The 25,648-nt window shown below is 42.0% G+C and overlaps 2 protein-coding genes and 1 long non-coding RNA gene across 4 annotated transcripts; 2 read left to right on the plus strand and 1 right to left on the minus strand.

Moving 5' to 3' along the window:
- Window positions 1-3,918: 3,918 nt before the first annotated feature.
- On the plus strand, window positions 3,919-7,675 carry prdm12a (PR domain containing 12a). Its single transcript, XM_080874231.1, has 5 exons — window positions 3,919-4,344; window positions 5,781-5,971; window positions 6,087-6,242; window positions 6,463-6,577; window positions 6,702-7,675. Exons 1-5 carry the CDS (start codon window positions 4,119-4,121, stop codon window positions 7,139-7,141), a joined length of 1,128 nt encoding a protein of 375 aa, XP_080730357.1. The 5' UTR covers window positions 3,919-4,118; the 3' UTR covers window positions 7,142-7,675.
- A 1,389-nt stretch (window positions 7,676-9,064) lies between these two features.
- Window positions 9,065-12,675, minus strand: LOC308383768. 2 transcript variants are annotated; one of them, XR_013969216.1, is made up of 5 exons: window positions 12,364-12,671; window positions 11,729-11,802; window positions 10,491-10,720; window positions 9,444-9,533; window positions 9,065-9,355 (listed from the first exon to the last, which is right to left on the minus strand). It is a non-coding gene; the product is annotated as an uncharacterized lncRNA (long non-coding RNA). The 2 variants fall into 2 exon arrangements; XR_013969215.1 differs by having other exon boundaries at window positions 10,491-11,802; window positions 12,364-12,675.
- On the plus strand, window positions 11,796-25,539 carry fbxw5 (F-box and WD repeat domain containing 5). Its single transcript, XM_080861866.1, has 10 exons — window positions 11,796-12,099; window positions 13,918-14,113; window positions 14,205-14,362; window positions 18,833-19,016; window positions 19,370-19,518; window positions 20,412-20,741; window positions 20,834-21,014; window positions 21,102-21,249; window positions 21,334-21,546; window positions 22,855-25,539. Exons 2-10 carry the CDS (start codon window positions 13,927-13,929, stop codon window positions 23,126-23,128), a joined length of 1,824 nt encoding a protein of 607 aa, XP_080717992.1. The 5' UTR covers window positions 11,796-12,099; window positions 13,918-13,926; the 3' UTR covers window positions 23,129-25,539.
- Window positions 25,540-25,648: the final 109 nt, after the last annotated feature.

A 25,648-nucleotide genomic window follows, 5' to 3' on the forward strand; every position in this document is an offset into this window, starting at 1 on the left:
ACAGCCATTCCTCATTGCACTTGAAACAATTCTTGCACTTTTTCCTTCCTCATCCTTCTCGCACATTAAATGCTTAAAGCCAGCATCAGCTCATTCCACTGTCCTGTCCCACCCCTCCTCCTCTCCTGCAGCTCTTTCCAGCTTTGTCACTGCACATCTTTGCCCTCAGCAGGGAGGCTCTTGCCACAGTGGATCCTGCGTGGCCCCATAGCGGCCCCTGCTTTGATGCCGTGCAGCTGTTTCCAAATCCAGCCCTTGATTTTGATCCTCTTCGTCTTTAACGTGCCATCCCTGTGGACGTTTTGGATCTGCTGGGTCCTTTGTGGCCATCTAATAATTTTTTCTTTTTAAGCAGAGTGAGAGGGGCACTTCATTATCTGTAGACACACCGAAGCATTTTCCTGCTTATCCAAACTGACAGTATGATGGGGAATTTATGCTGAATATGCCGATCTGTTGCACAGGCAGGTGCCCCTGTATTGAAACGTTGATTTAAAAATGATCCTGCTTGTACAATAGTACTGTGGCCTTTTTAAAAGCGACTGCTTTCAGTCTGAAAAATGAGAAGAGCAGAGCATTTAAAGTAAACCACATTTTTTTTTTTTTGATGTATTTATGTGCAAGTAAAATATTCCTCAAATTATTTTAATGACTTTATGCAGGTTTTGCAAATGTTGTGCCAAATCAATGTAGTTCTAGGGACCTTTACTTCATTTTGAGGCCTCTATTGTTCCACCTCACTTAGCTTGTAAACAGCAAAATGATCTATAATTTCATAAACACTCTGCAGAGTGTCTAAAATTAGATGCGTCATTCTGCATTTATCTTACATCACCTGAGCCCGAATCACTCTTAAATTCCTAGATTTTTTTTTTTTTTTTCCTCCCCAATCATAGCTGAACATTTTCATTATAATTCAATTTTATTTTGGCTATATTTGAGGTAAAATGGCAATGTAATGTTGGGAATATCGTTCCAGAATAACATTTTTAATATAAGGTAATTATAGTCTACTCGGCATGAAAAAGCCTTCGCAGTTCAGAATTATTGGATATTTTTAACACTGTTAGATGGGGGGAATGGCAGCAGTGGTTGTTTTATCCTCTTCCCCCTGCTCTGTGTCCAGGTCTTGTTTGTATAAAAGAGCATTACTGATTGGAAAGGCCAACTTCGACTCAGCTGACTGTACGACTTGTTTTTATTACGTCTGCATGCAATTTGGTGCAGTTTCATTAGAAAATATTTTAGAAAACGATCAATTTGTCTCAGACTCATTATTTTTAAAAGGTAAAAAGTACAGTTGTCAGTATTTGTTTATTTTCAAATCGCACTCCAAACTAATGATGAGAGAAACTGGATTTGTGGGACTTTTATCCACAGCTTAGCAGTTTTGCGGCTGCTACTAAATTTGGGTACATTTTCTCTTTAGAAGTATGAAGTAGATTTAAGGGGATAAATCAAGTCGTGACATTTTAATTATTACTGCAGTTTCTGCTGATTGATCGAAAAAGGAGACTGATATAACTTCGCAGCTTCACGTCGCAGCCAGTGTTGGGCAGGACGAACCAAACCATGTTTCAATTCGTTTCCATGCTTTGTAAGTAAAGGTGGGCCTCCACACACACACACACACACACACACACCTCCACATCCAGCAGGTGGCCTGTCCTGTCCCGCAACCGAGGGAGAGAGGGGTGAAGAAAAAGAGGCTCTTAGGGGTGTGGGTGGGGTGGGGGCTGCACCTCTCTCACCTTTGCAGCAGATGAGCCGGCCTCCAGGATCCGGCGCACTGTGGCAGCTACCTTAATCTGTTTTTAATGACACTGCGGAGGATCCCGCGGGAGGCTCTGCGCTCCTTTCTCCCTGCTGGTTGGACAGCGTGCGTGTGTGTGTGTGTGTGTGTGTGTGTGTGTGTGTGTGTGTGTGTGTGTGTGTGTCGCTGAAGCGGGCCTCAGTTAAATTCATGCGGATGTTTGGGTAAAGTGTCAGTGATTTACGTTCTTATTTCTAACTAGCAACAAAAACGGGGGAAAAAAATTCCAAGCAAATTCTTGAAAGCATCTTTTAATATTGAGTAATTTTCAGTTTATTCTCTGACATTTTAATGTGTAAAGCCAATCATGTGTTTTCTCCTGTTTTTCTTCAGGGGTGTATCTCTCCATTCTCACCCCCTCCGATTCGCGTAAAATTCCGCTATTTACCCACAAACAAACGCTCGCCTTTGATAGGTTTCCCAGCAGCTCTTTGAAATCCATCAATTACCACATTCTTTGTGCAATAATTGTCAATCATCCACATTAAATTGATAAGCTTTAAATGGACAGAATAATGGCTTAAATTGTTTTACAATGGAACGGCTAAGCGGGATGATTTGCCATTGCTGACATGCCCGCGGCTTTACCAGCTCCGCATAATGCCACAGGTTAATGCATAAATAAGCAAATCAAATCCATGCGTTACCCCAATTCAATTCATTTAATTCCTCTTTAATAAAGAAGCGGCCCACCCCCCCGTCCCCGCCATTTACCTCGGATTTGTGCGATGAATGCTATAAATGTAAATCAATCTAGATGAGAAAGAATCCCATTGAAAGAGCAGAGAAATTTCATCTGGGAAAAAGGAGACAAACGTGGGAGGGGCCCGCTCATAAAAAGCAGCTGTACACGGTAATCTTTTTTCGTGCCCTGTCACTCACCTTGCCTTTTCACTATCTCTGCAGCTCAACAAAACTCTCCGCTATTGTATTTACTTGCCATATCTTCTGTGCCATTACATCGCCATAGTCCATATTCGTCCAGAGAGAAAGAGGGAGAGAGAGAGCTCAACGTTGCCCACTTTTTTTTTTTTTTTTTTTTTCGGACAATCCCCTTGTAGTTGTTGGACTGAAAAGAGGAGTGCATGGATGTCAAATTGCCCTCAAAACACCATGAAAGATTGATTTGCAGCACTTTTCAGGGCCCTGACATTACTGGGAGGGGAGCTGAATAGGAAACCTGTGAGCCAGGGATGGAATAAAGATGTCCTCTCTGCTGGAAAAGAAGGAAAAACTGCCCATTTAGCCCCAGTCCATCAAGCCCGAAAAATAGGCAGGAGAGGAAAAAACACAGAGGACTGCGACTATATGGAGAAGAAAAGGGCCCATATATACTCATCTAAACGTCGCCACAATACCGAGTGGGGGTGGAGGGGATCCGAACATCCATGAATATTAAACCGCTTACCTCAACAAGGGCTTGAAAAAGTGAACCACGTCAAAGCAGCTTTGCATTTCTTTTGCATGCGAACAAAGCTGTAAAAGAAAGAAAGAAAGAAAACCCTAAAGTTGAGCTTGTTTCCATTCTTGTTATTCCCGCGCTAACTCTTCACAAAAAAATTAATATTACCACCACATGAATACGAAATGCATGAGAAAAAAATGGGCGAGCAACTCCCAGACGCAATGACCCACTTCTGTACGCATGAGGGGAAACTTCTCGTTCTTCTTCATCATCATTTTAACACCACCTTCTCCTTCTTTATTCTTATTTATCAAACATACATCATTAAGAAAGTCCCAACAAATCCACGGAAGCACACCCCCCCCCCCCCCCCCCCCCTTCCCCGGCAGCACAGGTGTGCATTTAAAGCGGTTTTTTTTATTTTATTTGTGTGCCTTTTTCGATCTCACAAGCATGACTACAATGGCTTTGCGCATGTGTGTTAATTTAATATGCAGCTTTATGTGCGGATAATTACCAAAGTAAAGTTTGCCCCTCCGCTGACCCACCCTCCCTGCCTCCCCTCACTCTCCCCTCCTGTCTCCGTTGGTTTTAATGTCTCTGCTGGTTTGTTGCCGTGCAGCAGGCAGGTCCACGCGGTGAGGGGTGTGTCATTAATAAGTAATTAGACAGGGGTCACACTAGCCACTTATATAAAGAGACCCCCACAACCAGGCAGGGCAGCTTTACTGCGCACAGTTTGGAGCAGAGAGAGGGGCGGACTGAAGAGCAGCTCCCTGTGTGTCCACTTCTTCTTCTCCTTCTTCTCCTCCGCTCGCTGCAGCTTCACTTATCATCATTTCTGGGTTGATTTTTCCCCTCCTCGCTCTTTGTGTTTTTTTTTTTTACTCGTCTTACAACATGGGCTCCGTGCTACCCGCCGACGCTTTGGCTCTAAAATCTGGATTTAAGTGTCCCAGTCGCTCGCTGTCGGACGTGATCACATCGGACATCCTGCACAGTTTCCTGTACGGCAGGTGGAGGAACGTGCTGGGCGAACACCTGGCGGAGGAGCGGCAGGGCAGCACCGGCAGCAGCCCCAAGACCGCCTTTACCGCCGAAGTCTTGGCTCAGTCCTTCGCTGGAGGTAGGCTGAGCTGCTGATGCTCTACTATTTCATTCAAATGTTTACCCACACTGCAGTGCGGGTTTGTGGTTTTTTAATGCCGATTTTGGATTGTTTTCGTTACACCAGGTTGTGCGTAAAAGGTCCCCTTGATTTGCGCTTTATGGCTGTAGGACACATTTTTGGAAGTATTTGATCAAATCATCTTTCTTCGTTAATCAAAGCCGACAATAAAACTTTGTATTTTTTCCCCCATAGATTTTCTCTCTCTCAAAATTCTCATTTATTTTCATCGCTATAAACACGGACCTGTTATTGGCCTTCTACGGCGCTTACGTCCTAAACTTTCCCTGACTCCTCGCTGCTTTCCACGTTTTCTCCCAATTTTTTTCTGCTTTTATTTCGACCCATTTAACGCGTTAACCCTTCCCCAGCTCCGAGACCTCGCGCTGGAGGCTTGTTAGGCGTGTAACTGAAAGACGCGGAGCATTAAATTCATTTGGTTAACTTTGTGCTTGACCTGGGAAAGTTTCCACTTAAACCTCGCGGAGTGAAAGGTTTCCTTTCTTTAAGATGTCCCCGGGTTTTTCTTTTTCTTTTTTTTCCTTTTTTTTATCCTGCATTCATCAATCTCCGGACAGTCTCTTTTCCTCTCTTGGCAGCTATGGGGCTCCGGAGCCTTTCTCTTTCTCTCTCCTTAAAAGATTTGCTGTTCCTCACATAATGCACCGTGAAGGCTAAATCTAATGCTATTCATTGCATGTCAACCATCTAATCGCCTTTCCATTTTTTTGTTGCAGAAATTTCTGAGGCTTTTAACAAGTCCGCGTTTCATTCAGTGCAAATTTATTGCTACAAAGTTCTTAAAAGGATAATGAATTTGGAATTAGCCGTTTCTTTTCCAGTAAACTTTAATGAATATCACATCTGAAGCATGACAAATTGTTGGACCCTGCGCAATAGAGGACCATTTAACCCCTATTCGGACGGGATTTTTTTTTTTTTTTTTTTTTTTTTTTTTTGGCAGCCGAAGTAATAAAAAAAAATCTTTGATTTTGACATTAAAGAAGCACGATTTTCTTTTTTTCCTCCCTCCTTTCTGTTGCGGATGAAAATGCTTTCCGAGAGGCTTTTGCACAACAAAAAGTTTCAATTCAGCCAGATAATCGAATTAAACGGAGGATGAGGTGTAGCTTAATATTTCGTGACTAAAATAAGATCCAGTTCATTTGCTGCTTTAAGGACTTTTTTCCAGCAAAGCTTTGGTGCTGAACGTCTCCCGACCACAGTGATCTGGCTCCCATGCCCTTTAACTGACACAAAGATTCATAGTACGCGGTATCATCTAAACTGACCAGCTGCTCTCAGTATTTTAACTTCCTTATAAAAAAAAACACAACAAAACAAACAAACAAAACAAAAAACATTCTCACGTTTCTTCCTCTTTATATTCGTAGAGGTGCAGAAGCTGTCCAGCCTGGTGCTGCCCAGTGAGGTGATCATCGCCCAGAGCTCGATCCCCGGTGAGGGTCTGGGCATCTTCTCGAAGACCTGGATCAAAGCCGGCACCGAGATGGGCCCCTTCACAGGGAGGCTCCTGTCCCCTGAACACGTGGACCTATTCAAAAACAACAATCTCATGTGGGAGGTGAGCTTCTAACTTCATTTGTTCATCCCGCAGCCTGATGAGGCCCGTGTTATCCAAATTCCTTAGTCGGACTCTTTATAAATTTCTCCCACTTTTTATTGCCTTGTGCGCTCAGGTGTTCAACGAAGACGGCACAGTGCGTTATTTCATCGACGCCAGTCAGGAGGATCAGCGCAGCTGGATGACTTACATCAAGTGTGCCCGGAATGAGCAGGAGCAAAACCTGGAGGTGGTGCAGATCGGCAGCAGCATCTTCTACAAGGCCGTGGAGGTGAGGACGCACTTAGGTTCAGTCCAGATAGCAGCTGTAACATGCCCATGGCATTAAAATACCTCTAAGCGTGTAAAATGCAGGTGCCACCTGCTGGCTAGAATAAGAACTTAACCCGTGATTTCTTTCTTTATCATTTGCATCATTCACAGAGCAACTAATCGAAATTTCACGATGTCTAACTGATATTTTTTTTTTTATCTCGCCTTTTCCCTCTCAGACCATCCCGCCAGACCAAGAGCTGCTTGTCTGGTATGGAAACACTCAGAACACGTTCCTGGGAATCCCTGGAGTTCCCGGAACCGAAGAAGAACACCAGAAGAAAGGCAGAAATGGTGAGAAGCAGGTTTTATTTCACTGTGAATGAAAAAGGAGCTACTTAAAAAAAAATCACGGTAACCACGTGAAACTCGAGCTGAAAAGGTTTTCAAACATCTCCTGCTCTTTTTTTCTCCCCAGATGACTCCCACCCCTGTGACGGCCCTTCCTCGTGCTCCCCCTCCTCCTCCTCCGCCACCCCCTCTTCATCCACGGGTCGGATGCGCTGCGTCATCTGCCACCGCGGCTTCAACTCCCGCAGCAACCTGCGCTCGCACATGCGCATTCACACTCTGGACAAGCCCTTCGTCTGTCGCTTCTGCAACCGGCGCTTCAGCCAGTCGTCCACTCTGCGCAACCACGTGCGCCTGCACACCGGCGAGCGGCCCTACAAGTGCCACGTGTGTCAGAGCGCGTACTCCCAGCTGGCGGGCCTCCGGGCGCACCAGAAGAGCGCACGGCACAAACCAGTGGCTGCCGGAGCCGATGCGTCCTCCCAGGTGTCCCCTCCTCCCCCACAAATGACAGCCGTACCCCACCAGATGCCCCTGGTGCACCACATCCCAACCATGGTGCTATGATGACGGAAACACTGGAAGGACTGCCAGGCAGGACGACGTTGCACTTTAGATTAGAGCCGATTAGAGCAAAGGGTGCTCAGTGAAAGGAAAACACGAGTCGAGGTGACGGTGAAAGCATTTCTCGCCTAATTTGTTTTTGCGTGTTTCTTTTTGTCAGAAATCATGCTTTAATTTTTGTGTTTTGGGAGATGAAAGAAAGAGAGAAAAGACAACCCATATTTCGTTTTTATATCATTTGTTATCAGTGATTCTGTGCGTAATCCTTAAATCTAATTGATATGTTTGCATCAAATCCTCACCAGCTCAGGTGTAAAGTACCATCACAGATGTGTACAGTCATGTGAAACTAAGGGAGTACATGGTTTCCGCTGCATTGTTCCACACTGTAAACTAAAATAGTCACTTTAACGTTGTACAGACTGGGTACTTTGGAGAGTTAGGTAATTATATAAAAAATGGAATTGTATGCTACTGTACATGTGAATGTAAATACATTTGTGCTTTCTTCTATTCTAAATAAATGATATGATATTACATGTGGTGGTGTTTCAGTTATTTTCATACATTAGTTCATCATTAACCATATGCCCAAGTTTTATTATCATATGTAAAAGCATCATGTTTCCTTGGACAGTTAGATTCTTTCTTTACTTTCCACAACAGCTCCAAATATTTAAAGGAAAGTCAACATATAAAATAGAAACATAGAATAAATGATATTGGTTTGAGTCCTCTCCCTATCGTCAGCATGCAGGAGAAGAATTTAGTGAATTAAATCAGTGAAGTTGTTCTTCTGAAATGGTGCGTGTGCCTCAGGATTAAGCTTTTTTGGCTGTGTCTGTGTCTCTGGGTTTTGGAGTGTTTGTTGCCCATGTGTTTTTTTTTTTTTTAAATACATATAAATGGAGGCAAAAAGGGATGAAACATAATGTTCAAAAACGTAGATACTTCTCTAGCTCATTGGCTCATCATTTTTGGCCTGGACTTGTAATAATCTTTGCATCATAACCATTATTATAAGTAGTTAGATGGGCATCTAAGGAGCGACTGGAGTTCTTCCAGTTTCTTGAAGACGTTTCACCTCTCAGCCAAGAAGCTTTTTCAATTCTAAAACCAAATGGTGGAGAGCCCCTGGTGTTTAATCCCCAGTGGAAGTTGTCCCTTAAGAGTGTCGATAACCCACTATTGATCATTTGCCTCATCATGGTCAGTTATCAGAAGATGAGGTGCTGAATTTTAACAATAAAAAGTTAATATGCAGTGTACAGTATTAAAGTACTGACCGGCATGGATACTTTAACATATTTGGTGTAATCCCATTAACAAGTAGTTGGCGTGTTTTTATGATTAGTGCATATTTCCTGTGTTGCCATGGTGTTTTCATAAACCTTGGAAATATTTTTATAATCCTGCACGCTCAGCAGACTGATCCCCAACAAGTCCTACAGCCTGAAACAGTAGTTTCTTCCACAGGATGGCGCCAGAGACACTAGAGAGAAGAGATGGTTTCACAAAAAGGTCATTTTGTGTGTTTTTATGTGCTATCTTTGCTCATATTGGTAAATAGACTGTAGGGGTTATATGATTCTCTGTTACTGTAACTCCTGTGTGCTCTCTATTATAACCAGTCCAGTTCTTTTTGGCCACTTCAGATATTTTTATACGACTGTTATTTTATATTTGTTGCATTTTCTGCCCCACTCTTGGCCAGATCTCTCTAGAAAAAGACAATTTTTATGTCAGTGACACTTTTTAGCTCGATAAATAAAAGTCACTTTACTGAAAACTGATTGCAGCCTCACTTTGTACGAGCAATCGTCTTTCTTCTTTTCTTTTCTTTTCTTTTTTTTTTTTTTTTGACAAATACTAGAAATCACTACTTTACTGGAAACACACCAGGAAATACAAAATGAAACATCCTGCACAACTCTTTATTGGTTAAAGTCATGATGTGACATGATGACCTGACTGATGCTGCTGTATTTGTCAGCTGTCAGACATTATCCAGCTTCCCAAACAGGAGTTTTTAGATAAGTCATCATTATAACAAGCACAGAGCAACACAAAGTCAGACCAGAGCGGAGATTAAACACTTTGCAGGGTGTCCGGGTGGAGAAAATGTGGCTGTCGTTCCTCTCCGCACCGCTGAGAGGAATTAGGAAGGCTTTTGACTGGATGTCGCTGCATCATCAGACACTGTCCACACTTGCTTTCCTGGAGAACGAGGTAAGTAACAGCATGTTTAGGACAACTCTGCAAATTATTGTTCTGAAATGATACCATGTTACCCAATGATGAACACCTTTACACTTGTATGCCTCTCCTGATGATGTCCCGTCCTTTGCTGAGGAGCAACAGCAAGACACGACCCAGGCAGCCACATTGTGCAGCGCTAAATAAAGACAGAAACTTTATCTGTCTGTTATCTGTTGCAGCATTAGCCTAGCCTCTTCTGCTGAGATAATGGTGCAGCAGGTAAACTGATCCCTATCAGGTGTAACATATGCCATTAACAGCAATATGTCTGTGAAGGTTCTCAGTCATCCAGGTCATCGTAGTCAAAGGAGTTTGCAAAGAAAAGCGTCTGGACTTCTTTAAGTTGCTTGAAGAAAAAGATAAAGGTCACTCTTTCGAGGATGCCAATGTTCACATTTTGGACAGAGAGGACAGATGGTTTGAAAGAGGAGTGAAAGAAGCCATCTATGTCCACTGTGAGCGACCATCTTTGAACAGAGGTGGGGGTTTACGACACCAACTCTCTGCCATCTATAATCCAGTTTTGAGATCCCTCCCCAGACGCCTTAACGCCCACTCACATCCTGGCCCATCTGATCTCAGGAATTCGCATAAGGTGGGGCCAGGTTTCACAATGAACACACCCGAAACTCTGGCTGATTGGGACCCACACCCAGTTTCACACATAAAGTTACCATTGACCACTGACCATTGGCTCAGGCGATTAGAGGATCATCAGGGGGTCCTTTTGTCCCTCTGTGGGGGGAAACTCCCACTAGGTTTATATCTGGGACTCTCCACCATTTGACCTTAGAACTGAAGAAGCTTCTCGGATGAGAGGTGAAACGTCTTCAAGCAACTTAAAGAAGTCCAGACGCTTTCCTTTGCAAGCTCCATTGACATATGCCATTAACACATTCACCCAGGATGCATGTCTATGTTTTACATCTTTATTTCATTAAAAAAATAAAACATAAAAAAAAGCGGTGAAAATGTTGCTTATCTAAACAAAAATAAATGCATTACTCACATTATTTAATTAATAAATATATTCATTAATAAATCTTTATGTTTAAAACTTTAGGAAAAAATCTAGGGAAATTTAAAATCTTACCAGAACATATCAGTCACAGCATGGCTCCACGTCAGTGTTTTCTTCACTGGTCAGTCTTGTGTCAGATCTTGTGTAGCTGGTCAGTAGTCAGTGTTATATGTGCAGCGACAGTGCCAACCTAATGACTCAGCTATTTTTCAGTCACACAGGCTTCAGTACACAACTGGGGTGTCAGTTTACCACGAGCCACCACTCCTGTTACTGCCCTTCATTTCTCCATTGTCTGCTTACTTCATGGGCAAGAAAAGAAAATGAGATAATTTACTGATGCTAATAAAATGGCTTTTTATAGGGGTGGTGTATATTTTTACACACATATGAAAAAAGTTTTCCATCAGCTTTTTCTTAATTTTCCATCCAACGTCACCATGTCAACATAAATCTTAGAGCTGAAACAATGTTGGAGAAATAAAGTGAACAGTTTCTTTTATGAGTTTTCTTTTTGCATTTCTCTTTTTGCATTCATCAAAACAATCACATTATTTGTGTATGTCTGTTTGTGTGTGTTGCATCACTTTACATAAAAAAAAAAACATAAACAAGAGTAAAAAACTACCCAAAAAAAGTGTTATATCTATTGGCAGAAACTGAGTTTTCTTCTCTGTCTCTCATCTAACTAAACATATCAAATTCAGAGTTGGAGATGATGATGATGATGATATGAGTCATAAAATATCCTAAGTGTAAATGCTGAACAGGCCGAGTTAACTTTGTTGAAGTTACTTTTATGTCTTAAGGAAGGAGACAAAAGATTTTGCATCGATTGGTTAGACAGAGGGATCGAGCTGGAAAGGATTAGCAGCAGCTTTGCGTGATTAAAGAAAGAAAGAGAGAAAAGTGTGTGTCAGGAAGGTGGAAGGAGGACTTTGAGGAGTTGATGAACGGTCACAGCAGATGGAAGAGAGCATGGAAAGGTGAAGGTGTCCTCTGGAGAGAAGAGGAATAAAAGTCAGTCGAAGCAAAACCGAATACATGTGTGCGAATGAGCAGGAGACAGTGGTGAAGACAAAAGGTGGAGGTGGGTGGAGACGAGTGTCAGGGTTGACTTGTGACTGATAGATAGCAGCAAGCAAAGGCTTACAAGATGACAGTGAGACCTGAGATGTTAAGATTAGAGGAGTATCTCAGCGGGTTGGGGGGTTTGGAGACACAATTAGAAAGACAAGGCTGACATGTGCAGAGGATGTTAATGATGAAGCTGCCAAACAAAAGAGGACGACCACAGAAGGAGAACATACAGAGGTTTGGTGTGACATAACAGGATACTAGAGTGATGCAGATGATCAGCTGTGGCGACCCCTAAAGGGAGAAGCTGAAAGAAGAAGAAAACGATTATGCAGTTAAATAAAATAGAGTTGCTTTAGTAATCTCAATATGACACAACATTTATTCTTTATCTTTACTTTTGACTTTTAAATCAATTTTTCCGAACTCTTCTGTCGGACTGCATACGTTAAAGTTCCTCTGTGTGTGTATCGATTATTCTGCCATCTATTAGTAGCGTCTGTCCGTCTCGTAGCTGCTGCAGGATTGTTGTCATTTTCTGTGGCTAGCGTTTAGCGCTGGCTAGCCGTTGGATTTTTCTCTCCAACATACTCTGATCCAGCAGGTGGGTTGTGTCATTAAACCTGTATGAAGCGAGGCTCTTTAAATTAGTCAACGAAAGCTTTTAGTTGTAAAATTAGCAGCTAGCAGTCAATATTGAGTGTTGCCGGGCGCAGCTAAAAGTTGAAAACAAATGTCAGCTAACAGCTAGCTGCATTCTTAATAAGTTAGCTCGCTTAAAGCTAGCTACATAGTCTTCTGCAGTAGCTGAAAACGAAACTCTTTTCCAATTTAGACTGGCAAACAAATACAAACGTTTATTACTTACAACGTATTTCTACAGATGTCCGGTTTGTGAGGAGGAAGGCTAGACTGGTTTGATTTCACTGTAAACATAGTACCCGACATAAAATGTCCATGTTAGGTCATCGTTTCACGACGGTCCCTCACGGAAGAGCTGGGGACGTTTACTCCAAAGTTGGAGAGGGTGTCGATCACATTTTTAAAAACTCAGTTCACGTAAAATTTTCCGTTTTGCACTTTTGTGATGTAAGGAAATGCCACGCTAACATGGCCCTGTTCCAGCTGCTGTGAAGAGGACTCGACATGTCAGCTCCCCCTTCCTTTCAAAATTCTGCAAATAAAGCAGGTTTTAAGGAAGAGGGCAGGTCGTAGGTTCACTGACATCACGATGATGTCTTTAATGGGCCGCTGTCTTTGCGCTGCAACAGCTGTCAACAGCTGTCTGGCTTCAGATAATCTCATTAATGGTGGAGCCACAAAAATATGCAGCACCCTGACTGGTTATTTTATTTTAAAAGTGTAGCTGAAATTTTCATTATAATTGAGCTGAAATGAACAGAAAACGCTAATGCTAGAAGCTGGATCTGTATTTGTTCTTTATAGCTCGTGCAATAAATAATAAAAATAGAATTTCAGTCATATCTCAACTGACTGGAGTCAGAATAGGAGTTAATCTCATGGAGCCTGAGTGATGTCTTTATTTTACATTGTGTGTTTTATAAAGCAGTGAATGAGGTTTTTTATCCTTGGTTGAATCTCAACCAAAATGCAGCAAATAGAATATAAAATGCAATATACTCACATGGATAACATAAAAAGGATTATAAATGTGCAGTCATAAAAATATTTGTTTGGACAGCTTTAATTTGGAGTTGAAAGAAGCTCACAGAAACTGTCCAGTTTCCTTCCTGGCTTAAAATGGGCTTTTGGAGTTAGACCACATAGATAAGCGTGATTGGTCAAGATAAAGTTGCAATTCTGTACATTTTCCTGCCATTTCTGACCATTTAATGATCAAAAATATATTTTAAGTTTACTTTACGGACGTGTAGACTGTTGAGGGTGTACCCCCATCTCTTACCTCTTGGGAAATACTCCACAAACCTCATTTAAAGTGCTTAAAAATTTATTTTTTTAATCATTGTCCTTGTGGTTTTTCTCTGGCCAAAACCTCTTTGCTATTAGTCAGAGAATGGCTTATATTCAGATGAAACCCTGAGATATAATATTGCTGCTAATTTTTCTAACAACAACAGGGACTAATTAATCATCATCACCTAATATGTAGCAGTCCGGGAATCCATCAGCTAATTTTTCCCTCTGGAGACAATGGTCAATATTTCCGGGCCAGAGATATCTGAGACAAGACTTCCTGTTTTGATGATTTCAAGATGCACATCGACAAATGAGTTCCCTATTTTGGTATCCTAGCAGATTTTTTTTTTTTTTTAACCTGAATGCAGACACAGACTGCTCAAACACAAAACCAAAAAGCTTCATAAAAAGTTGGCTCTTTTATACTTTGTGCCTGAAACCTTTGCACAGCACTATACTATACCCGTGTGTGCGTGTTACTCAGGATGTTAGGATGGAGTGTGGCCCAGTTCTGCCGGACAGCCTGGTGTTGGAGATCTTTCTGCGTCTGCCCCATGATGCTGTGCTGAGAGCTGGTCTGACCTGCCGACAGTGGCTGGCTGTCTCCAGAGATGAGTTCCTGTGGAGGGAGCTGTTCTACAGCTACTACCGCATTCCCCGCTTGGTACCCCGGCACCCTGGTAAATATCTTTATTATTTATTTGTTTCTGAGAGGAATTTAGTTACTGCTGAAATGTTCTCTCATTAATTCCAAAACCTGCCTGTGTGCAGCGGCTGTATCGTGGTACAGGGAGTTCAAGCGTCTGTTTGACTGCATCCCCTGTGTGGAGGTTCAAACTCTGAGAGAGCACACCGACCAAGTCCTTCACCTGGCTTTCTCTCATCGGGGTCACCGCTTCTCCTCCTGCTCAAAAGACTGTACTGTTAAGGTAAGATATGCTGCTGAGGTTTCTTATTGTCTATGGAGGACAAGGGGACACTTTTACTCAATTTTAGGTATTTTACTCATCTGGGGGGGTTGTTGCAGAAGATCAGTGGCAACTTGCACAAACAGTGCAAACAGAGTAAGGGAAAAATGTCTGACTACCTGTGCAGCAATGTCTTGCTGTCCAAATACATAGTGAGTATTACTCCAGGCCATAAAGTGCAAAGTATGCAGCAGTGCTCGCGGAAATTAGTGGACAACCAATGGCACAACTGAAGTACTCAATACCATCACGCAAAGAAAAAAATACAGTGTTGAGAGGACGAATAGAAGTGTAGTGGAGAGTTAGTCATGATTCCTGCTCAATCATCCAGCGCTTCCCACTGAAAACGCTTCATCTAGATGAACAGAGTCAACTTTCTGGGACAAAATATTTCTATTTTTTGGTTAAATACTGTTCGTAGAGTCGTGATTAATTAGAAAAAAAATTATGTTGGTTTTTATTTATTTGTCTAACAGTGATCAGTCTCATCTGTGACTGCAGTGGTTCAAGGAAAATGATGAGTAGTGTCAAAAAGTTTCGTGCTCTAAGAAGTTTTTATAGAAATGGTGATGCTGAAAGCTTGCATAGGCCATTTTTTATTTCTCACAGAATATTACCAAGAATAGACGAGGGACTTGCTAAATATTCAGCCCTGTGAGCAAAACCGATAGTGGCAAGGCAAGGCAAGTTTATTTGTATAGCACAATTCAACAACAAGGTGATTCAAAGTGCTTTACAGAGACATTAGAAACAAGAACAAATAAAAAGCATGATTTAAAATTGATTAAAACAAGCAAATAAACTAACTAACTAATTAACAAACAAACAACAGTATATAAAATCAGAACAGTAGATAAAATCAGTAGTTAAATGTAAGTTTTGAAATTTAAGCTTAAAGTGTGGATTTGGTGCTTTATTCAAATGCAGCTGAGAACAGGTGAGTCTTCAACCTGGATTTAAATAAACTGAGTGTTTCAGCTGATCTGAGGCTTTCTGGGAGTTTGTTCCAGATATAAGGAGCATAAAAGCTGAATGCAGCTTCTCCGTGTCTGGTTCTGACTCTGGGAACTGATAAAAGACCGGATCCAGATGACCTGAGGGATCTGGATGGTTCATACTGGGTCAGGAGGTCATTGATGTATTTTGGTCCTAAACCATTCAGAGCTTTATAGGCCAGCATCAGAACTTTAAAGTCTATCCTCTGACGGACAGGCAGCCAGTGTAAGGACCTCAGAGCTGGACTGATGTGGTCCACTTTTTTGGTCTTAGTGAGGACTCGAGCAGCAGAGTTCTGAATGAGCTGTAGTTGTCTGACTGATTTTTTAGGTAGACCTGTAAAGATGCTGTTACAGTAATCAAGCCTACTAAAGATGAATGCATGGACTAGTTTTTCCAGGTCCTGTTGAGACATCAGATCTTTTATCCTTGATATATTCTTGAGGTGATAGTAAGCTGACTTTGTTATTGTCTTAATGTGTTTTTCTAAGTTTAGGTCTGCATCCATCACTACACCCAAATTTCTCGCCTGGTTTGTGGTTTTTAGATGTATAGATTGAAGTTCTCTGGTGACCTGTAATCGTTTTTCTTTGGCGCCAAAGACTATTACCTCAGTTTTGTTTTTGTTTAGCTGGAGAAAATTGTGGCACAACCAGTCATTGATTTCCTCAATGCATTTACCAAGAGCCTGTACAGGGCCTCGGTCTCCTGGTGACATTGTGATATATATTTGTGTGTCATCTGCATAGCTGTGATAGTTTATTTTGTTGTTGTTTATAATCTGTGCCAGTGGGAGCATGTAGATGTTAAACAGAAGGGGTCCCAAGATGGAACCTTGGGGAACTCCACATGTGATACTTGTCTGCTCAGATGTGAAGTTACCTATTGATACAAAGTATTTCCTGTTTTCTACGTATGTTTTGAACCAGTTTAGTACAGTTCCTGAAAGACCTGCCCAGTTCTCCAGTTGTTTGAGTAATATGTTGTGGTCAACTGTATCAAATGCTGCACTGAGATCCAGTAAAACTAGGACTGACATTTTTCCACTGTCTGTATTCAGACATATGTCACTAAACACTTTGGTCAGAGCGGTTTCAGTGCTGTGGTTCTGTCTAAAACCTGACTGGAAGGCATCGTAGCAATTATTCTGTTTTAAGAAGTAACTGAGCTGTTGAGAAACTGCTTTTTCAATGATCTTACTTAAAAACGGGAGATTTGAGATCGGCCTGTAGTTGTTCATTTGTGTCTTGTCAAGATTGTCCTTTTTCAGTATAGGTTTGATTACAGCAGTTTTTAGTGATTCTGGAAACACACCTGATAATAAAGAAAAGTTGACGATCTGTAACAGGTCTGACTCTAAAGTCTTTGAGACCTTTTTGAAAAAACTTGTTGGCAGGACATCTAAACAGCAGGAGGAGGAGTTCAGTTGACCTAAGATGTCCTCCAGGTCTTTGCTGTTAATAGGTTGAAACTGTTTCATGGTGTTTAAACAGTTTTTTGGTGGACACAGTACATATCCTGGATCTGCTGTTGATGTACCAATTGCTTGTCTAATTTTTTGGATTTTTTCAGTGAAGAATTTGGCAAAGTCATTGCAGGCCATGGTCGAATGAAGTTCAGCTGCCACTGACACAGGAGGGTTTGTTAGCCTGTCAACTGTAGAAAATAAGACCTGAGCATTATGGCTGTTTTTGGTGATGATGTCAGAGAAGTAGGACCTCCTTGCACTCCTCAGTTGTAAATTATAATTGTGAAGTTTCTCTTTATAAATGTCATAATGAACCTGGAGGTTTGTTTTTCTCCATCTGCGCTCAGCTTTCCTACACTCTCTTTTTTCATTTTTCACCAGTGTGGAGTTTCTCCATGGAGACTTTTTCCTTCCAGAGATAACCTTCACCTTAATGGGAGCAATAGTGTCCATTACATTTAACATGTTAGCATTGAAGCTATTGACGAGCTCATTGACTGACCCTCTGGACAGGTCAGGTGTTAATGGGAAGACCTGGTTAAAAATTGCACTACTGTGTTCAGTTATACACCGTTTTGTGATCACTGTTGTTGATATATTTGTGTGGGCTGAGATTTTACTTTCAAAGAAAACACAGTAATGATCAGACAGGCCCACATCAGACACAGTAACCTTTGAAATGCTCAGGCCTTTGGAGATCAGTAGGTCAAGAATGTGTCCTCTATTATGTGTGGCCTCTGTTACATGCTGAGTCAGCCCAAAGTTGCCCAGAGTGTTACTCAGGTCTTTAGTCCCTTTGTCCTGAGGGTTGTCCACATGAATGTTAAAATCCCCAGCAATAATTACACAGTCAAAATCAACACAGATCACAGACAGCAGTTCACTGAGGTCATTAAAAAAGTCTGTGCAGTATTTGGGAGGCCTGTAAACATTAAGAAACACAACTTTGGATGGGGCCTTCAGCTGTAAAGCCACATATTCAAAAGACTGAAAACTTCCAGGAGATAGCTGCTTACATTGATTACAATGATTCATTAAATAAGACAGCAACCCCTCCTCCTCTCCTGCTCGCCCTGACCTCACTGATAAAACTGTAGTTAGGAGGGGTCGTCTCGATGAGAACAGCTCCACTGTTACTTTGGTCCAACCAAGTTTCAGTTAAAAACATAAAATCAAGGCTGTGCTCAGTGATTAAATCATTAATTAAAAATGTTTTCCCAGCTAGAGATCTAACGTTTAATAAAGCCAACTTAAGTGTTTTAGAGGTATTACTTGTCTCCTCGTGTTTGGGAGCAGTCTGTGGCACACAAGGTATGTTTACTATGTTTAAAGATCTTTTAGAGTGCAGCTCTCTGTGTTTTGACCAGGCCACATGTCTCCTGTCACCTAAAAGTACAGAAATTTTAAAACCTTCTAGTAAACAGGGTCCCAGCTTCTCCTGGGAAAAGTCATCACTGCCATAATCCTCACAGCCCGGACCCTTCACACATCACGCATCAGACTGCGGAGACAGGGCATGAAGAGGAACTAAGGGGGGCGAGGCTGGGCAATGTGACTTCGATTGCTCTGTTGAGGGTGGGGCTCGATGGCGAACCTTTGGCCGCTCTGGTGGGGGGTTTATGGGGGACAAAAAGGGATTGGGACGGGGGGTAGATCTGAGCCCAGCATTGACCCGCTCCATCATCTCCTCAGTGAATTTCAGGTGTGGGGAGGAGGGAGAAAGGGAGGGGGAGGAGGGTGATGGCCTGTCAGGGGTTTGGGGGACTGGGGAAGGTCGTGGTCCCTTGTCCTGGTCGTTGGTGTTGTTGAGAGAGTTGGAGGCAAATAGGGACCCCTCTTCTTGCCTTAGATGTCTCTCCTTTCTGAGGCTCTTCCTCAGATGCCATGGATGTGGCGTTGGTTTCTCTAAAGTCTTCTCAATATCCATCCTGCACATTCTCTCACATCTTCTCTCTTCCTGTGTGCAGCTATGGGACACTGAGCGGCCAGATGGTAATATCTCCTTGGTGCACAGCTCCAGCATGCGGCAGTTTAACTGGGGCTACACCCAGTTCTCCCAGTTCAACGCTGATGACAGCCTGCTGCTCGTCTCGGGTGTCTACCTGGGACCACACCACTCGTCATCAGGAGAAATCGCTGTCATCAGTCTAGGTAGGAACCATGAAATACTCCAAATTGGTTTTGAAACCTCATGAACATCATTAAATAGCTTGATTTGATTTACATAGTTCAGGCTCAAAGAAGGAAAAAATACTTTTTTTTAAATTTTGCGATTAATGATTACATTTCTGAATGAACTTCCATGTTAAATGCCATTTTTGGTCACATTTTATGGTGTAAGAGCTTTCACCCAACTTCATTATCCAACTCTCCAACTATGAGGTTATGCTCAGGGTTACTCATCGAACTGACAAGTCATTTAAAACGTCACGTGCTAGTCTAAGCTGCATTTGTTCATTAATGTGTTCTCTGTGACGCTCTCCCCATTCGATGCGTTGCTACAGAAAATTACACGCTGTTGTCGCGGGTCAGGAACAAGCCCTATGATGTCTTTGGCTGCTGGCTGAATGAGACCCACCTGATATCTGGAAACCTGCACTGGATAGGCAACATGACATCCTGCTCTGTGCTCTGGCTCAATAAAGCCTTCCAGGTGAGACCATAGACTGTAGCCTTGATATTATTATTATAAAATCTGCCATGCAGTTATCATAAAGGAGGAAATGAGCAATATGTGTAGTCGAGTGGAAAATGTGTGTTTCCCCTGATTTAACCTATTTTCACTGTCAACATGTGAGTCTAACTAGAGTGTGTTTGCACAGGTAGAAAGCAACTAATTGTAAGATGCATTTGAGATCATGAAAAGCCCTCAAAGACAGCTTACATTAGTCTATGAAATTAAAAACATATACACGCTTAAATGATAATAAAACACATAAAACCACTAAACTGTAAAAACTGATCAATAGATTGTAGACTAAGGCCATGTCATAATGAACGGTTCTGAATACATGGGATTTATGGTCCGGAGATCCGGTGTAGGCATATCCCAAAGTTTTGGGGCAGAGAAACTAAAGGCTCAGGTTATGAAAGTGAGGAGGAGGATCTAGAAAACAGGATCTTGTGTGTTATCAAGTAGGTGCTTACATGACCGTGAGCGGAAAAACCTCCCAACAGCTGAGAAAACAAAGATTGCATCCACACATTAGTAGAAAGGTGGTGTTATTTTTCTTTTTCAGTATCAAAGACTGTTGGTGAGGTATTAATCCATTTGGTTTCTTTCAATAACTCTGAGAAATTTGGTTTGTTTTCTTTTTTTCAAAGCAGCAGACTGTAAACATATTTGTTTCTATTTAATTTTAATATGGCAGTGCTCTGTGGGTTTGCTCTTGTTTTGGAGCACAGACTCACACATCTCTAAAATCTTGCGTATATTCAGCAAATTCAATAAAATCGAGGAGCTCGTGGTTATGAATATATGTGAGCATGTGCAGCGGTGGGTTTCCAGGGGAAAAACAAAAACTAAACGTTCCTTTCCTGCAACAGGATATCGAATCGGAGAACGTCAACGTGGTCAAGCGCCTTTTCAAGATCCAGAACATCAACGCCAGCACCATTCGCACGGTGATGGTGGCCCACTGTCGGCGGCACGATAACCCGGACTTGCTGTTGGACTATGAAGCTCAGTCTCAGGCCCGAAGGCAGAAGGGGCAGCACCACCACCAGCCTCTCCTCTTTGACTTGGCAACGTCCGGTAGCGAGGAAGAAGAGGAGCAAGAAGAGGAGGAAGAGTGCCAGAGGGGAGCGAGAAGTCACGGCCTCCCCAGTCCTCGTCTCCCTCAGCCGACCATGTCGGGACTGGAGCACGTTATACATGTAAAGAATCTGTTTGGCTTTTGTTTTGTTTTTTTAGCTTTTTCATTTTTTAAATTCAATTTCTTTTGTTGCACTTTCCTTCTTCCTCCCAGAGCCGAAAAAACGTGGGGCAGAAGGAGCTGGAGATTGAGACCCAGGTGGCTCAGTTGATGGGCAGAGCCTACACGAAGCCCCCTGACCCCAGCCTCACTGAGCCGTCCGAGTCTGGGGAGGAAGACAAAACGTACTTACTCTTCACCACCGGCAGCCTTACATACTCCCCTCACCAGATAGGTAACAAAGTTATTCAGCAACGCTGCGATATTTTCTCAAAATTGTGCCAACCCTCTCTCACCTGGAAGCTCCTTTTTCACTTTCCAGGCATTAAGCGAATCAGGCCTGAACAGATGACCACTTCGGGTCCTGTTCTCGGCGAAGAGCGAAGTTCAGACGAGTTTTTTGATTCCCTGGATCATGTTATTGATATCCACGGTCACATCATTGGCATGGGCCTTTCTCCAGACCACAGGTAATTAAATGAGAAATATTTGAGCTTATTTGATCCTGTATCAGCTTTTTAGTTTAACATCACTTCTCCTCTGTCATTGGTCAGATACCTGTATGTTAATAGCCGGGCTTGGCCAGCTGGATGTGTGATCTCAGACCCCATGTCTCCGCCCCCCATCGCCGAGGAGATCGACCTGCACGTGATTGACCTGAAGAGTTTGAGAGAGGAGAGAAGAAGCCTGCGCGCTCATCGAGCTTTCACACCCAACGATGAGTGCTTCTTCATCTTCCTGGACGTCAGCAGAGACTTTGTTGCCAGGTGTGTTTGTTATTTTATTCCTCAGACACAGAAGTTTTTCACACTTGAGCCACTCTCCACTGGGCAACAGAAAAGGAAGCGATACTGCAGTGTTGGGTAAACGTGCTCACCATTTCACTGCTCAGGATGTAAGAAATTCCCTTTTTTTCGTTTTGGCACAGTGCGTCACAGTGTGTCAGTTGTACATGACGTTATTTCTAGTAACAGGGGTGTGTCAGAATTTAAAACAGTAATCAGACAGCTCGTTTGAATGAAGACACTGCTTTCGGATGTTAAGGTTTACACTCAGGACGTGTCAGTCGTGAGTTTGAGCAAAAAGAAAATAATGAAGCAGAAACAAAATCTTCCCTCGAAACCGAGAAGAATCTGTTCAGTATGATGGGTGCTGTCATGAAGAGATTTTCCACTTACTGTCCATATTATTCCCCCACTACTTATATAAAAACAAATATTTCCCATGGCATGTGAAGATTTTTGTTGAGAGTGACAAGGATAGAGGGACAGCTCGGATTGAGCTGGTTTGGATATGTACGGAGGAGAGATGGTGGGCATAACGGACAGTAGATGTTGAAGAGTTGCCAGGCAGGAAGAAAAGAGGTAGACCAAAGGTTCATAGATGCAGTGAAGTGACACCCATTATCACTATAAGACAAAATGTAGATCCACAGCCGATATATCAGCAAGTTTGATTTGCTTCAGATTTCTCACAAGATAGAAACCCACAACTGAGACTCGGTTGGTGTCTCCTCCTAGTCCCAAACTGGTGATCTTTTGCATTTTAGGGAAATACGATACCGCATACTGTACCATACTACACGATACTATAGCAGGTTTATTTGTAAAGCACTTGAAACCAACCACATGGACCAAAGTGGTGTACAGAAGAATAAATAAAAGACAAAAAAAAACCTAGTAGATAAACACAAATGAAATAAATGAAATAAAATGTGTTCATAGATAAATATTAATAATCATATGCTGTTGTTTTAAGGGGTTTGTGGGCTGTGATTGTATGTTTATGTCTGAATAACTCAAATTCTGAACTCTGTGGTTTAATAGAAATATGTATAACACAGTTTTGTTAAACTCACTATTCACGATTTATTTGATTGAAACATTGATGAGGTAAAAGCGCTGCGTAACCACACACAGCTCCAGCTTCACAGGGGACTACCTTGATCTATTTCAAAGTAAAGTAAACGTATTCATGTGTTTGTCAGTTTTAATTGATATTCACTGCAAATGTTTACACACTATATCAAACGCTCGGTAACCGCTCTGACTTACCCTCCAATCTCCCACCTGTAGTGGAGCCGAGGACAAGCACGGCTACATCTGGGACCGTCACTACAACATCTGTCTGGCGCGTCTGGCACACGACGATGTGGTGAACTCGGTGGCGTTCAGCCCCGCCGACCAGGAGCTGCTGCTGTCCGCCAGCGACGACTCCACCATCAAGGTGTGGCGTTCGCCGCGAATGATCCGCCTCGCGCAGGCCTCCGCCCGGCCGCCCAGACCACGCAGCCTCCTGCCGTCCTGGCTGAGCCGCAGCAAGAACTCCTGCATCAACGGAAAACCATGAGTCAGGCTGGAAAACACTTGAAGCGGGAGGGGGAAGCATGGTGAGGAAAGTCTGATCTTTTCCCTTTGTGGTATGAATATATACACACTCCATGTATGTGTACAGCGTGGGCACAGTCTGTTGTTTTCGCTTGAGCTCACGGTGTCGTGACCTAAAGCAGTGACTGATTCAGCTGACAGGAAACGGTAGCGGCTCAGACACAAGGGGGCGCTGTTGTGCCAGCAGAACTGACTGCAGACAGAAATGATACGCAACGTTAACACAGGTAGAGATGTAGAGAGTGTAGAGCTGACGCCTAAACACAGATGCCCAAAAACTGCTCCCCTGAAAGATGGTTGTTCTCCTTTTTTTTTTTTTTTTTTTTTTTTCTTTAAAAAAAAAATCAGTAAAGTTGCGTCCGAACAGTTTGGACTCCTGGATGTGACGTACACATGTATACAAAGGTCCTGCTCCTTTAGGGCAAAGTGCAACTGAGAATAAGCTGAGAAATGTTCGTTTTCCTATCAGCGGCTGTATCCAATTGACGTCTCGAGTTAAAAGTTCCTCATAAACGCTTTTCTCAAAGATTTTATAAAAGAGTATAAAACGAAAAGGGAAAAGGAGTTTGAGCTGCATTTAATGCGGTCTGCTTTTTTTGTTTGTTTGTTTGTTTTTTGTCTGTGCCCGGGAAATGATTCATCACTATTCTATTAAATGTAGAATTACTGAGCAGTTTAATATAAGAGGAACCGCTGGCTGTGAAGAAGAGTTGTTTGTGTAGCTGAGTGTTTATTGGATCTGTATAATATAAAAATGTATTTAAACCCTTTTCATTCATTAGCATCACAACGCTGCACCCTTTATTTTGCAGAATTTTGTTAATTAATTTTGCTTTTCTTATTTAGCAACATATTGTGTCCCCCCTCTGGAGAAAGAAACTTTACAAGTAGAGCCTTTTTAGGCAATTACCTAAATCAGGGATGTCAAATTCATTTTATGCTGCGGGCCACTTTGATCTGAAGAGAACCAGACCAGTAAAAACATTTAAGTAAACATTTAATCCCTGACATTCAACACTACATGATCGTTTTTCTACATGATAAATGTGTAAAATTGCAGAAAAAGTGGTAGCACGTTGCCCAGACTGTCCTGTATTTATAAAACGTAAAGGTTTTGTTAATTACTCTTTTGTTAAACTGTGGACCCACGTTTTTTTTTTTTGTTTTTTTTGGTTGATAGTGTAAAAACAGGAATCTGTTACTTAACTGCTTTGGTGTGGTATGAATGGGGGAGGTCTGTGTGAGTCAAAAAAGCTGCAAAACTTATGAAAATACAGTAAAAATTTCCAAATCTATGCAATCTTTTCCAAAGCCGTCCATTGAAGTCTTTGCTGGGCCCATTATGGTCCTCAGGCCTTATGTTTGACACCCCGACCTCGAGCTCCAATTGGTCCTGTGGATTTTAAATGAAAGCCGCCGTTCTCCAGTTTGTCCACAGACTGCTGAACAGTGCTGTAGTGTATAAATAACTAATGTATCTCCTTAAGGATTAGAAGGCAGTGTTAATCTTTATTTTAATGTGGCACACATGTAACTTTTAATATCACTCTTTTTTTTTTTTTTTAAACATTAATATGCTGTAATAAAGATATTCAGTGGATTTCATGTTGTAACTTACGTTGCGTACCAGTGCCACAGACTTTTACCCAAAGCAAAGCAATAATGAGTTTCATGGACCTTTCAGGTTGCACAAGTGGCGCCTATTACTTGAAATTAAATTCAGTTTAGAAATGCTTAAAAATATTTTGACTAATTTTATTAGTCTTTTTTTGGTAAGTTGACAAGAAACAACAGATTAAAAACACTTCCACAGAAACAGACAGAAAGTATAAAGGACTGAAGACAAATTGTGTTGAAATGTCTGTTGGTATTTACATCATACTTTAAGTCCCCTTTGAGGTGCTTTTGCTGGTAAACACAAAGCAAAACAAAAAGTAACGCATGGTTACAGCTACAGTTCAACCAGCACAAAGGTACTTTACTGGCTTCTTATTTACATTTCCACGCAGATGCCTGTTTAAAGAGGACGTGACTGATTTTAAAACATGGCTTTAATTATGATTGGGCGACTGTTTCACTTGTTGACTTTTCAGAATCCCCTGTGAATCCGACACTTGAACAAGCAGGTTTCATTCAACTGAACAGTGTTTTGTTTTTTTCCCCCATGTTTTTAAATTTGTTTAAAAAGTCACAAACTTTCTCCTTTTTTCCCCCCGAGCTCCCCTTTCACTTCCTCCTCATCACACTGTCATGTTTTGCCAATGTTTGCTTCCTCATGATCATTTTTTTCCAGCTTGTGTTCTTTTCAAAACCTCCACGTTAATAAAGCGCATGCCCTGCAAATCCAGAAAACTGAACATGTGTCAGACTGATATTCTTTTCTGCCAATAAAATGTTGCTTTCTTGTGCAGTTTTTGATTAAAGGTTTTGAAAAGAGAGCTCAATGCATGCTTAGCCTTATTGTTATTGCCTGTTTGCAAGT

The sequence above is a fragment of the Rhamphochromis sp. 'chilingali' genome (genome assembly GCF_963969265.1).
Source record: "Rhamphochromis sp. 'chilingali' genome assembly, chromosome: 2".
Taxonomy (NCBI): Eukaryota; Metazoa; Chordata; class Actinopteri; order Cichliformes; family Cichlidae; genus Rhamphochromis; species Rhamphochromis sp. 'chilingali'.